We start from the raw sequence: 14,300 nt of genomic DNA on the forward strand, positions 1-14,300 counted from the left end.
CTACAGCCTGGGAGCAATGCACCAGGTAAATACTGCCCCCTACAGCCTGGGAGCAATGCACCAGGTAACCTCTCTACTGCCCCCTACAGCCTGGGAGCAATGCACCAGGTAAATACTGCCCCCTACAGCCTGGGAGCAATGCACCAGGTAACCTCTCCACTGCCCCCTACAGCCTGGGAGCAATGCACCAGGTAAATACTGCCCCCTACAGCCTGGGAGCAATGCACCAGGTAACCTCTCTACTGCCCCCTACAGCCTGGGAGCAATGCACCAGGTAACCTCTCTACTGCCCCCTACAGCCTGGGAGCAATGCACCAGGTAACCTCTCTACTGCCCCCTACAGCCAGAGAACAATTTACAGTTCCTTCAATATACCAGGTATGGCCTACAACCTCTCCAGGTATAACCAGTGGTGATTGTTGACGTCACTGTGCCTTATTAATATATAGTATTATAGGTCAGTGGTTTGTATATAAATAGTAGCATATAGTCTCTCTCTCTCTCTCTCTCGCTCTCTCTCTCACGCTCTCTCTCTCTCTCTCTCTCTCTCTCTCTCTCTCTCTCTCTAGGGATCAGCTGCATGAGAGAGAGAGACAGAGGAGGAGCCGAGTGCAGGGAGGAGGAGGAGTTGAGGGGGAGGGGGGAGGAGACAGGAGGAGTAGCTCCTCCTCTAAGACCTCCCTCTGCCCCGCCCACAACTCTCATATTAATGTGAGTATACAAACTAGACCTCAACATTACATCACATTAAAGGGACATTTCACTGCAGTCACTCAATGTTAATAGTATTTGTAGTAGATAACAGTTTGAAATGTGCAGCCTATGGCCAGAACAATGTGGAAGTCTGTGGGTTTGACTGGATTGCTGAATTCCTACAATGCCCATAATGCTTTAGTGCACTTCCCCTCCTTGTGGATAGAGGGGGAGGCTGCATGTCGGACTTGTAGTCCAGGAAGTGAGAGCACAGTTTCATGAACATGGCCCATGATTAAAATACGGTATCTAAAAACACATGTGGTGTTTTTAGACAGGCTTAGAAAGGTGGGGCACGGTGGCACAGTTGGTAGTGCTGTTGCCTCACAGCTAGAAGGTCCTGGGTTCGATTCCCGCTCGGGACGCTGTGGGCGCTGGCGGCGTGTCCTCTCCTCCGCGTCATCACTGCCCATACCCGAGGCGGGGTTGGCGAAAGGGCCTTTCTGTGTGGAGTTTGCATGTTCTCCCCGTGTCCCCTAGGGTAGGTACCCTCACATGTTCTCCCCGTGTCCCCTAGGGTAGGTACCCTCACATGTTCTCCCCGTGTCCCCTAGGGTAGGTACCCTCACATGTTCTCCCCGTGTCCCCTAGGGTAGGTACCCTCACATGTTCTCCCCGTGTCCCCTAGGGTAGGTACCCTCACATGTTCTCCCTGTGTCCCCTAGGGTAGGTACCCTCACATGTTCTCCCCTTGTCCCCTAGGGTAGGTACCCTCACATGTTCTCCCCGTGTCCCCTAGGGTAGGTACCCTCACATGTTCCCCCCGTGTCCCCTATAGTGTAGGTACCCTCACATGTTCTCCCCGTGTCCCCTAGGGTAGGTACCCTCACATGTTCTCCCCGTGTACCCTAGGGTAGGTACCCTCACATGTTCTCCCCGTGTCCCCTAGGGTAGGTACCCTCACATGTTCTCCCCGTGTCCCCTAGGGTAGCTACCCTCACATGTTCTCCCCGTGTCCCCTAGGGTAGGTACCCTCACATGTTCTCCCCGTGTCCCCTAGGGTAGGTACCCTCACATGTTCTCCCCATGTCCCCTAGGGTAAGTACCCTCACATGTTCTCCCCGTGTCCCCTAGGGTAGGTACCCTCACATGTTCTCTCCATGTCCCCTATAGGGTATAGGTACCCTCACAAAAAACATGCAGTAATCCTGGTCTCTAAACTGCCTCCCCCTGGCCAGCCGGGGCGCCTGATGGAGGGGGAAAGGGAAAGAGAAAAAAAAAGAAAGGTGTTTTCACCTTAGAGTATATCTATTATAGAGACGGCACCGGATTTCTCCTCCCATCCACTTGCATTAAGTTGCTCAAAAGCGCATGAGGTGATTTCACTCCTCCTTCAGGGTAGGAACAGAGTGCATTCTTGGATGGATTGTCCCAATATCATGAACGCGCTGTGCCGTTGACTATCATTGCGCCATTTGCGCGCGTTCACGTATGAAACATAGCGTTCACGTGTCATGGGCCCAATAACATGAACGTGCGCAATGATAGTCAACGGCCCAGCGCTGGCTCGAGCTGCAATGACAAATTCGGCCACTATGTCCATTTGGCCTCAGGGTTTCCTCCGGGTGCCGTCTCTATTAATATATACTCTAAGGTTTTCACCCTACAATGTACTTCCTCACTTCCTGTTTTCAACCTAGAATGTTCTTCCTCACTTCCTGCCGGAGCTTCCTGCCGTGTCGGAATGTGGACCAGAGGAGGAGGAGGAGGAGGGGGGGAGCGGTTGCCCTGGGTTACAGCATCACGACGATGACCTCATCGAGGACCATGATGATGACATCATCAGTGAAACGGTCAGAAGCTTCCTCCATGTGTTTTTTCCTCCGTCACTCAAGTGTTAGCCTGGGGTCCACCTATGGACCCTAACCCTAACCCTACAGGTAGCCTGGGGTCCACCTATGGACCCTAACCCTAACCCTACAGGTAGCCTGGGGTCCACCTATGGACCCTAACCCTAACCCTACAGGTAGCCTGGGGTCCACCTATGGACCCTAACCCTATGGACCCTAACCCTATGGACCCTAACCCTGTCTGTCTACAGGTAGCCTGGGGTCCACCTATGGACCCTAACCCTACAGGTAGCCTGGGGTCCACCTATGGACCCTAACCCTATGGACCCTAACCCTATGGACCCTAACCCTGTCTGTCTACAGGTAGCCTGGGGTCCACCTATGGACCCTAACCCTACAGGTAGCCTGGGGTCCACCTATGGACCCTAACCCTACAGGTAGCCTGGGGTCCACCTATGGACCCTAACCCTATGGACCCTAACCCTGTCTGTCTACAGGTAGCCTGGGGTCCACCTATGGACCCTAACCCTGTCTGTCTACAGGTAGCCTGGGGTCCACCTATGGACCCTAACCCTACAGGTAGCCTGGGGTCCACCTATGGACCCTAACCCTATGGACCCTAACCCTACAGGTAGCCTGGGGTCCACCTATGGACCCTAACCCTATGGACCCTAAACCTGTCTGTCTACAGGTAGCCTGGGGTCCACCTATGGACCCTAACCCTACAGGTAGCCTGGGGTCCACCTATGGACCCTAACCCTATGGACCCTAACCCTACAGGTAGCCTGGGGTCCACCTGTGGACCCTAACCCTATGGACCCTAACCCTATGGACCCTAACCCTGTCTGTCTACAGGTAGCCTGGGGTCCACCTATGGACCCTAACCCTACAGGTAGCCTGGGGTCCACCTATGGACCCTAACCCTATGGACCCTAACCCTAACCCTACAGGTAGCCTGGGGTCCACCTATGGACCCTAACCCTATGGACCCTAACCCTACAGGTAGCCTGGGGTCCACCTATGGACCCTAACCCTATGGACCCTAACCCTATGGACCCTAACCCTGTCTGTCTACAGGTAGCCTGGGGTCCACCTATGGACCCTAACCCTACAGGCAGCCTGGGGTCCACCTATGGACCCTAACCCTGTCTGTATACAGGTAGCCTGGGGTCCACCTATGGACCCCAGAGTGAAAAACATAATCTAATGTTATCGTTTATGTGATATGTTTTTTTTATTGATTCGGAATAGCCTCTTTTATATTTACTGTATAATAAAGTGCAATACGAAAAGGATATCCAATTGTATCATCTGGTTTTCGAGGGGTTTCCTTATAACAACAATACAGCAAGTAACCGTATAGACAACAATACAACAGCATAAAAAAGGACAAATAAACAGAAACAAAAAATGTCTCCTAAAACTGTCCGCTCCCACCCCCACCTGTCCTGTACCTGTACCTGTACCTGATCGCCCACAGAATAACACGCTTCATGCATTCATGTAAGTTAAATGTACTTAATTATACTTTCTAGCACCACTGGCCCTGCCAGCAGCTGCCACCACCAAACACCCCAGAAGATGAAGCCTTCGCCCGGCCTCGGTCTGATGAGAAGACCTCCACTGACCAGAGAATGGACCACAACCACAGCAGCCTGGGTCTACTGCCCCAGCTGCAGAGCCAGAACCACAGCCTGGGTCTGCTGCCCCAGCTGCAGAGCCAGAACCACAGCCTGGGTCTGCTGCCCCAGCTGCAGAGCCAGAACCACAGCCTGGGTCTGCTGCCCCAGCCTCGGTCTGATGAGCAGACCTCCACAGACCTCATAGCGTCGCCCCAGAGGAGGAACCCGCTGCCCCAGCTGCAGACCCAGGCTCTGCTCCGCCTGGACCTCCACCAGCAGCAGCACCAGAACCTCAGCCTCAGGTCCTGGAGGACATCAGGGGAGCACCACCTCCTCCCTCCTCCTACTCCTGGAGGTCCAGGACACCAGCAGAACACCTCCTCCTCTTCCAAGGTAGCTTCCAGACACCGTGCAGCAGCAGCCATGCAGCAGCAGCCATGCTGCAGCAGCCATGCTGCTGCAGCCATGCTGCAGCAGCCATGCTGCAGCAGCCATGCTGCTGCAGCCATGCTGCAGCAGCCATGCTGCAGCAGCCATGCTGTAGCAGCCATGCTGCAGCATGCTGCAGCATTTGATTTTAGTTTTAGTCTTTTGAATAGTTTTAAATTTAGTTTTAGTCACAGTTTAGTCACCTGGAATGTCTTAATGTTAGTCTAATTTTTGTGATTGGCCAGTAGTCGCTTTGAGTGGCAGCGACGTAGACCAGGGAAATACTCAACGATGCCTCAGACCAGGGAAATACTCAACGATGCCTCAGACCAGGGAAATACTCAACGATGCCTCAGACCAGGGAAATACTCAACGATGCCTCAGACCAGGGAAATACTCAACGATGCCTCAGACCAGGGAAATACTCAACGATGCCTCAGACCAGGGAAATACTCAACGATGCCTCAGACCAGGGAAATACTCAACGATGCCTCAGACCAGGGAAATACTCAACGATGCCTCAGACCAGGGAAATACTCAACGATGCCTCAGACCAGGGAAATACTCAACGATGCCTCAGACCAGGGAAATACTCAACGATGCCTCAGCCACACCATCGAGGCAGAGGAGGGTGATACTCGTGCAAAGCAACAACAACAAAAAATACAACTTTCAGCTCGTATAATTCAAGGCATTCCTTGAGAATACTAAGATAAACCCATTTTGGCCTCTTTTTGACATCGAAATTAAAAAAAATGTCTTCTAAATCCTGACAGTTTTCTGTAATAGCTACGTTTCTTTATCAGTGGTTCTCAATATTTCATGTCAAGGACCACAACAATTATATGCAATTGGCCACCGACCCGAATTTGAAAATGTTGTTCCAGGGACCCCCTCCTCCAGGGACCCCCTCCCCCCTCCTTCCAGGGACCCCCTCCTCCAGGGACCCCCTCCAGGGACCCCCTCCCCCCTCCTTCCAGGGACCCCCTCCTCCAGGGACCCCCTCCAGGGACCCCCTCCCCCTCCTCCAGGGACCCCCTCCAGGGACCCCCTCCCCCCTCCTCCAGGGACCCCCTCCAGGGACCCCCTCCCCCCTCCTTCCAGGGACCCCCTCCAGGGACCCCCTCCCCCCTCCTCCAGGGACCCCCTCCCCCCTCCTCCAGGGACCCCCTCCTCCAGGGACCCCCTCCAGGGACCCCCTCCTCCAGGGACCCCCTCCAGGGACCCCCTCCTTCCAGGGACCCCCTCCAGGGACCCCCTCCAGGGACCCCCTCCCCCCTCCTCCAGGGACCCCCTCCTCCAGGGACCCCCTCCTCAGAAGCAAAGATTTGAGTTAAAAATGTTCGCTGTGAAAAGAATACAGTATATATTCAAAGATTTGCGATACATTTTTCAAAAATAGCAGATCTACAAGCTTGTGGCGCGGCACTGACTGCAGTTATGGACAAGAACTTTCAATCAAATCAAGCGATTAAGTGTCTGTACGACAAACGACCGTTGAAGTTATCAGAAGAAGTGTGTGTGTGTGGGGGGTGGGGGGCTAGGTGTGTGTGTGTGTGGGGGGGGGGGGGGGGCTAGGTGTGATGTCCTGCTCGTTAGAAGCGCAGGTATAGATAACTATTTCAACCAATCAGATTGCTTTGTGGGAACTATACCTTTATGTTGACTCCTCCTCCTCCAGGTGTGCTGCTCCAAGTGGGAGGAGTCCACGAAGGCCTGCGAGAGACGACTGCTGCTGACCTGTGAGTCCTCACACACGCACACACACACACACACACACACACACACACACACACACACACACACCACACACCACACACCACACACACACACACACACACACACACACACACACACACACAGTCCAGTGAGTCCTCAGAGTGGCTCACAGCCTCAGCCTGATGACCTGAAAATCTAATATCTCCCCCGAATCAGAGGGAATTCCCTTTGGCTCAGTGGTTAACATTTAGGACTTTCACCCTTTCACCCACTAATACATAAATACAAGTCCTCACTAATACATAAATACAAGTCCTCACTAATACATAAATACAAGTCCTCACTAATACATAAATACAAGTCCTCACTAATACATAAATACAAGTCCTCACTAATACATAAATACAAGTCCTCACTAATACATAAATACAAGTCCTCACTAATACATAAATACAAGTCCTCACTAATACATAAATACAAGTCCTCACTAATACATAAATACAAGTCCTCACTAATACATAAGTGACTAAATTTGACTGAGGGACTGCCATTGGATTTTTTTGAATTTTCGTTTTTTCATGTCATATGAAAGCAGGGAATCATAGCTTCAAATTGACATATTGGTTGTTCAGTTTGGCCCACCAGTTTTGGAGATATGGCTTATAGAGTAATGTCTTGCAGAAAACAGCGAGTTGAGAAAACAGGCTTGAAAGGTTCACTTCTGTGGTCTCTAACATTACACCTAGCTACATGTTTAAGCATTTATTTCATATTTACATGTCGATTTCAGCTCTGACACTTATTCCAGACATGCTCTAGCATGTGAAGAGTCTGCCTGTGCTATTAACTTATTTTTGGAAAAAGAAAAAGAAAAAAAAGTTTTTCTCCTCTGGTGGAAAGCTGGAATTTGCGCGATGGCAGGCTCTCAGTCAAATCTGGTCACATAAATACAAGTCCTCACTAATACATAAATACAAGTCCTCACTAATACATAAATACAAGTCCTCACTAATACATAAATACAAGTCCTCACTAATACATAAATACAAGTCCTCACTAATACATAAATACAAGTCCCCACTAATACATAAATACAAGTCCTCACTAATACATAAATACAAGTCCTCACTAATACATAAATACAAGTCCTCACTAATACATAAATACAAGTCCTCACTAATACATAAATACAAGTCCTCACTAATACATAAATACAAGTTCTCACTAATACATAAATACAAGTCCTCACTAATACATAAATACAAGTCCTCACTAATACATAAATACAAGTCCTCACTAATACATAAATACAAGTCCCCACTAATACATAAATACAAGTCCTCACTAATACATAAATACAAGTCCTCACTAATACATAAATACAAGTCCTCACTAATACATAAATACAAGTCCTCACTAATACATAAATACAAGTCCTCACTAATACATAAATACAAGTCCTCACTAATACATAAATACAAGTCCTCACTAATACATAAATACAAGTCCTCACTAATACATAAATACAAGTCCTCACTAATACATAAATACAAGTCCTCACTAATACATAAATACAAGTCCCCACTAATACATAAATACAAGTCCTCACTAATACATAAATACAAGTCCTCACTAATACATAAATACAAGTCCTCACTAATACATAAATACAAGTCCCCACTAATACATAAATACAAGTCCTCACTAATACATAAATACAAGTCCCCACTAATACATAAATACAAGTCCTCACTAATACATAAATACAAGTCCTCACTAATACATAAATACAAGTCCTCACTAATACATAAATACAAGTCCTCACTCATACATAAATACAAGTCCTCACTAATACATAAATACAAGTCCTCACTAATACATAAATACAAGTCCTCACTAATACATAAATACAAGTCCTCACTAATACATAAATACAAGTCCTCACTAATACATAAATACAAGTCCTCACTAATACATAAATACAAGTCCTCACTAATACATAAATACAAGTCCTCACTAATACATAAATACAAGTCCTCACTAATACATAAATACAAGTCCTCACTAATGCATAAATACAAGTCCTCACTAATACATAAATACAAGTCCTCACTAATGCATAAATACAAGTCCTCACTAATGCATAAATACAAGTCCTCACTAATGCATAAATACAAGTCCTCACTAATGCATAAATACAAGTCCTCACTAATACATAAATACAAGTCCTCACTAATACATAAATACAAGTCCTCACTAATACATAAATACAAGTCCTCACTAATACATAAATACAAGTCCCCACTAATACATAAATACAAGTCCTCACTAATACATAAATACAAGTCCCCACTAATACATAAATACAAGTCCTCACTAATGCATAAATACAAGTCCTCACTAATACATAAATACAAGTCCTCACTAATACATAAATACAAGTCCTCACTAATACATAAATACAAGTCCTCACTAATACATAAATACAAGTCCTCACTAATGCATAAATACAAGTCCTCACTAATACATAAATACAAGTCCTCACTAATACATAAATACAAGTCCTCACTAATACATAAATACAAGTCCTCACTAATACATAAATACAAGTCCTCACTAATACATAAATACAAGTCCTCACTAATACATAAATACAAGTCCTCACTAATACATAAATACAAGTCCTCACTAATACATAAATACAAGTCCTCACTAATACATAAATACAAGTCCTCACTCATACATAAATACAAGTCCTCACTCATACATAAATACAAGTCCTCACTCATACATAAATACAAGTCCTCACTAATACATAAATACAAGTCCTCACTAATACATAAATACAAGTCCTCACTAATGCATAAATACAAGTCCCCACTAATACATAAATACAAGTCCTCACTAATACATAAATACAAGTCCTCACTAATACATAAATACAAGTCCTCACTAATACATAAATACAAGTCCTCACTAATACATAAATACAAGTCCTCACTAATGCATAAATACAAGTCCTCACTAATACATAAATACAAGTCCTCACTAATACATAAATACAAGTCCTCACTAATACATAAATACAAGTCCTCACTAATACATAAATACAAGTCCTCACTAATGCATAAATACAAGTCCTCACTAATACATAAATACAAGTCCTCACTAATGCATAAATACAAGTCCTCACTAATACATAAATACAAGTCCTCACTAATACATAAATACAAGTCCTCACTAATACATAAATACAAGTCCTCACTAATGCATAAATACAAGTCCCCACTAATACATAAATACAAGTCCTCACTAATACATAAATACAAGTCCTCACTAATACATAAATACAAGTCCTCACTAATACATAAATACAAGTCCTCACTAATACATAAATACAAGTCCTCACTAATGCATAAATACAAGTCCTCACTAATACATAAATACAAGTCCTCACTAATACATAAATACAAGTCCTCACTAATACATAAATACAAGTCCTCACTAATACATAAATACAAGTCCTCACTAATGCATAAATACAAGTCCTCACTAATACATAAATACAAGTCCTCACTAATGCATAAATACAAGTCCTCACTAATGCATAAACACAAGTCCTCACTAATACATAAATACAAGTCCTCACTAATACATAAATACAAGTCCTCACTAATGCATAAATACAAGTCCTCACTAATACATAAATACAAGTCCTCACTAATACATAAATACAAGTCCTCACTAATACATAAATACAAGTCCTCACTAATACATAAATACAAGTCCTCACTAATGCATAAATACAAGTCCTCACTAATACATAAATACAAGTCCTCACTAATGCATAAATACAAGTCCTCACTAATACATAAATACAAGTCCTCACTAATACATAAATAGAGCACCGAAGTCTGACGTCACTTTCAGTAGAGGGCACCAACACACAGGTTCATGTATTTCTGAGTGGTGCAAACCACTCCAACAACTGGCTTTGTACCCGTGTTTGTTCGTACCAAAAAAACGAGCATGGTTGCTATGGTTAGCAAACCAAAAAATCACACCCGTGTGAACTGAGTGGTGTAAGGTCTTATATAGACTGATCAGCTGTGGTCTGACGTAATGTCTGACGTAATGAAATCACACCCATGTGAACTGGGTGACCATAGCAACCGTGCTCATTTTTTGAGCACAGACAGACGTCGTTAATGATGTCCATTCATATTTGATACAGCCAGTTTCTGGAGAAAATGGAATTAATGTGGCCGCAAAAGCCTTGAAACTACATATGAAGGCAATGCCGCTGCTAATATACGTCACGCCCAGCTGTCAACACATTGCGTTCCTGAGATTCCTCGTTGACGTAAAGCTCAGCTGGTGGTGACTCGACTCGTACTAAACACATTACGTACAAAACATTAAATATCTATAAAATAAAAATAAAAATAAACGTAATTGACATTCAGTTTCTGTTGTGCGACGGGCATATGCAGCCACCCGCCTACCCGGAAATGTAGCTTCATATCCATATGAGTGAAAAGGCCGGGGTGATCGGTTTATTTTTCAAACACAGTTCTTATATGAGGCGATCTAAAATCCCCCTATGGAGATTACAATGCAAATAAAAAGTACATGAACCTGTGGACTGACGCCCTCTACTGACAGTGACGTCAGGACTTCGGTGCTCTATACAAGTCCTCACTAATACATAAATACAAGTCCTCACTAATACATAAATACAAGTCCTCACTAATACATAAATACAAGTCCTCACTAATACATAAATACAAGTCCTCACTAATACATAAATACAAGTCCTCACTAATACATAAATACAAGTCCTCACTAATACATAAATACAAGTCCTCACTAATGCATAAATACAAGTCCTCACTAATACATAAATACAAGTCCTCACTAATACATAAATACAAGTCCTCACTAATACATAAATACAAGTCCTCACTAATACATAAATACAAGTCCTCACTCATACATAAATACAAGTCCTCACTAATACATAAATACAAGTCCTCACTAATACATAAATACAAGTCCTCACTCATACATAAATACAAGTCCTCACTCATACATAAATACAAGTCCTCACTCATACATAAAAACAAGTCCTCACTAATACATAAATACAAGTCCTCACTAATACATAAATACAAGTCCTCACTCATACATAAATACAAGTCCTCACTCATACATAAAAACAAGTCCTCACTCATACATAAAAACAAGTCCTCACTAATACATAAATACAAGTCCTCACTAATACATAAATACAAGTCCTCACTCATACATAAATACAAGTCCTCACTCATACATAAAAACAAGTCCTCACTCATACATAAAAACAGTGCAGACACCCATGCACATCACGCAGCACCTCGCAGGCAGTAGGAATACTAACTGACCTGTAATGTGTCCACAGGTCCAGTAGGGGGCGATGTGGTGTGTAGACTGTCCAACTGGAAGAACTTATTTGGCGGAGAGTGGCGGTCTGGAGGCCACGCCCCCTCATGGCCTGCTGGAAGCCACGCCCCCTCATGGTCTGCTGCAAGCCACGCCCCCTCATGGCCTGCTGTAAGCCACGCCCCCTCATGGCCTGCTGGAAGCCACGCCCCCTCATGGCCTGCTGGGTCTCAGGTGGGTTGACCTCTGATGATGATGATGATGATGATGATGATGATGATGATGATGATGATGTCGTCGTCCAACCTGCAGTAAATCAGACCAACAGCTTATTTATGGAATTTCTTCGATCTTTCTTCTTTCTTTTTTTATCAATGAAAACGTTTTATTTTTGGGGGGGGGGAATGTTTTTTGAAAATGTTTTGAAATAATAACAATTTAAAGACACAATTTGTCGGAAACAAAAAAGAGAGGCATAAATGTGTCCTCACAGACGACCCACAAATATTATTTATTTCATGTTGATGATTCGTATGTGTTTCTGAAATAATGTTTGAATTGAATTCTATTGAATTGAGTTGAATGTAAAACACCTCATCGTCTGTCAACAGATCGACCAATCAGAGAGACACAGCGACCTGCACGTGATCTCTCGGCCCGCCCCCATCAACAGACGCCCCGCCCCCCACCACCACCACTGCCCTGCAGCCAATCACCACTCAGAGACCACCCCCCACCACCACCACTGCCCTGCAGCCAATCACCACTCGGAGACTGCCCCCCACCACCTCCCTGCAGCCAATCACCACTCAGAGACCGCCCCCCACCACCGCCGGGCAGCCAATCACCACTCAGAGACCGCCCCCCACCACCACCACTGCCCGGCAGCCAATCACCACTCAGAGACCGCCCCCCACCACCTCCCTGCAGCCAATCACCACTCAGAGACCGCCCCCCACCACCGCACTCCAGCCAATCACCACTCAGAGACCACCCCCCACCACCTCCCGGCAGCCAATCACCACTCGGAGACCGCCCCCCACCACCGCCCTGCAGCCAATCACCACTCAGAGACCGTGGCCATGTGGCCCGCCCACATCTACCTGCCACGCCTCCCCGCCCTGCAGAGCTCTGACCCCGCCTCCTCCTCCTATTCGTCAGACGACAGACTGACAGCCGGACGAGCCAATGAGGCGCTGCGGAACAAGGCGGGCGGGGCCATGACAGGAACAGGAAGGGGAAGTGGGACGGTGCGAGCAACGCAACGCGTCAGGTGATCGATGCAGCCGCGCTGTTGGAGCGATACCGATCCCTTCACTGATTGGGACGTTTATAAAGGGATCGGGACATTAACCCAATCTGGACAGGAACCCCTTTTGGTGTTTTAACTAAGCATTATGTAATACTTTAGCTATTGAAAAATAGCAGATCTACAAGCTCATAGCGCGCCACCGAGTGGCGCGCTATGAGCGTCTGCTATTTTAGAAAAATCGTAAAAATGCGGCACAAATCTTTGAATATATATTCTTTCAGAGCGAACTTTTTTTTTATTTCGACGTTAGGCCTAAAAATGTAATTTAAAACAAAGTTTTTGTAATTTTGCTTATTATGATTAGGCTTTCTGCGCTCAAATGCACCCAAAAAACCTGAACTTTTAACATTGAGTAGATGTTCAGTCACACGAGAGAGACTCGGAGTAGAACCGCTGCTCCTTCGCCTGGAAAGGAGTCAGCTGAGGTGGTTCGGGCATCGACACATCGACTCACTGGCCTTGGAACGCCTCGGGATCCCCCCAGGAGGAAGTCTCTAATGTTGCTCTGGAGAGGGAAGTCTGGAGCACTCTGGTGGAGCTGTTGCCCCCGCGACCCGACTACGGATAAGCGGTTGAAGATGGATGGATGGATGGATGGATAGATGTTCACGTGCTCTGATTTGCCTGTGGACTGTGATGTAAGAGTCCACAAATCCCATATATATAACATAGGAATCTGCCAGCAGATGTCACTGTTGAGGCCTGCTTGCCTGTTTTCATTGAAGCTCAAAAGGCTTCAGAACACACAGAGAAAACCCCCAGGCCACAGAAAATCCACTGAATGTTCAAAGTTCAGGTTGTGTGGCTGTGATTGAGGTCATAAAACCTAAAATAAATAAATGTATGTCATGAGACCTTTAACAAACCTTTAACCTTTAACACACCTTTAACCTTTAACCTTTAACAAACCTTTAACCTTTAATAAACCTTTAACCTTTAACCTTAAACAAACCTTTAACCTTTAACAAACCTTTAACCTTTAACAAACCTTTAACCTTTAACCTTTAACCTTTAACAAACCTTTAACCTTTAACAAACCTTTAACCTTTAACAAACGTTTAACCTTTAACAAACCTTTAACCTTTAACAAACCTTTAACCTTTAACAAACCTTTAACCTTTAACCTTTAAAGTAATAAAGCCAGTGTTGGTCGAGGTGGTGTTGCAGTCTATTGATGCTGTTTAACTCATGTCTGTTCTTGTTAATACAAATAAAATACTCATGGAGATCAGAAAGTATAGTTGCATCAGACAA

At 45.3% G+C, this 14,300-nt stretch overlaps 1 protein-coding gene across 1 annotated transcript in view; it reads left to right on the forward strand.

The window, feature by feature from the left end:
- The window catches only part of LOC306919149 (uncharacterized protein), a gene marked incomplete at both ends in the record, with an annotated part of 35,211 nt that extends 22,200 nt beyond the window's left edge, over window positions 1-13,011 (forward strand). Inside the window, 6 exons of the mRNA XM_079531979.1 lie at window positions 570-711; window positions 2,394-2,546; window positions 4,079-4,558; window positions 6,276-6,336; window positions 11,754-11,968; window positions 12,346-13,011. Of these exons, the coding sequence (XP_079388105.1) occupies window positions 570-711; window positions 2,394-2,546; window positions 4,079-4,558; window positions 6,276-6,336; window positions 11,754-11,968; window positions 12,346-13,011 (1,717 nt within the window). The remainder of the gene's footprint in view (window positions 1-569; window positions 712-2,393; window positions 2,547-4,078; window positions 4,559-6,275; window positions 6,337-11,753; window positions 11,969-12,345) is intronic.
- Between the last annotated feature and the right edge of the window lie 1,289 nt (window positions 13,012-14,300).

The sequence above is a fragment of the Electrona antarctica genome (genome assembly GCF_951216825.1).
Source record: "Electrona antarctica genome assembly, contig: scaffold_39, whole genome shotgun sequence".
Classification (NCBI taxonomy): domain Eukaryota; kingdom Metazoa; phylum Chordata; class Actinopteri; order Myctophiformes; family Myctophidae; genus Electrona; species Electrona antarctica.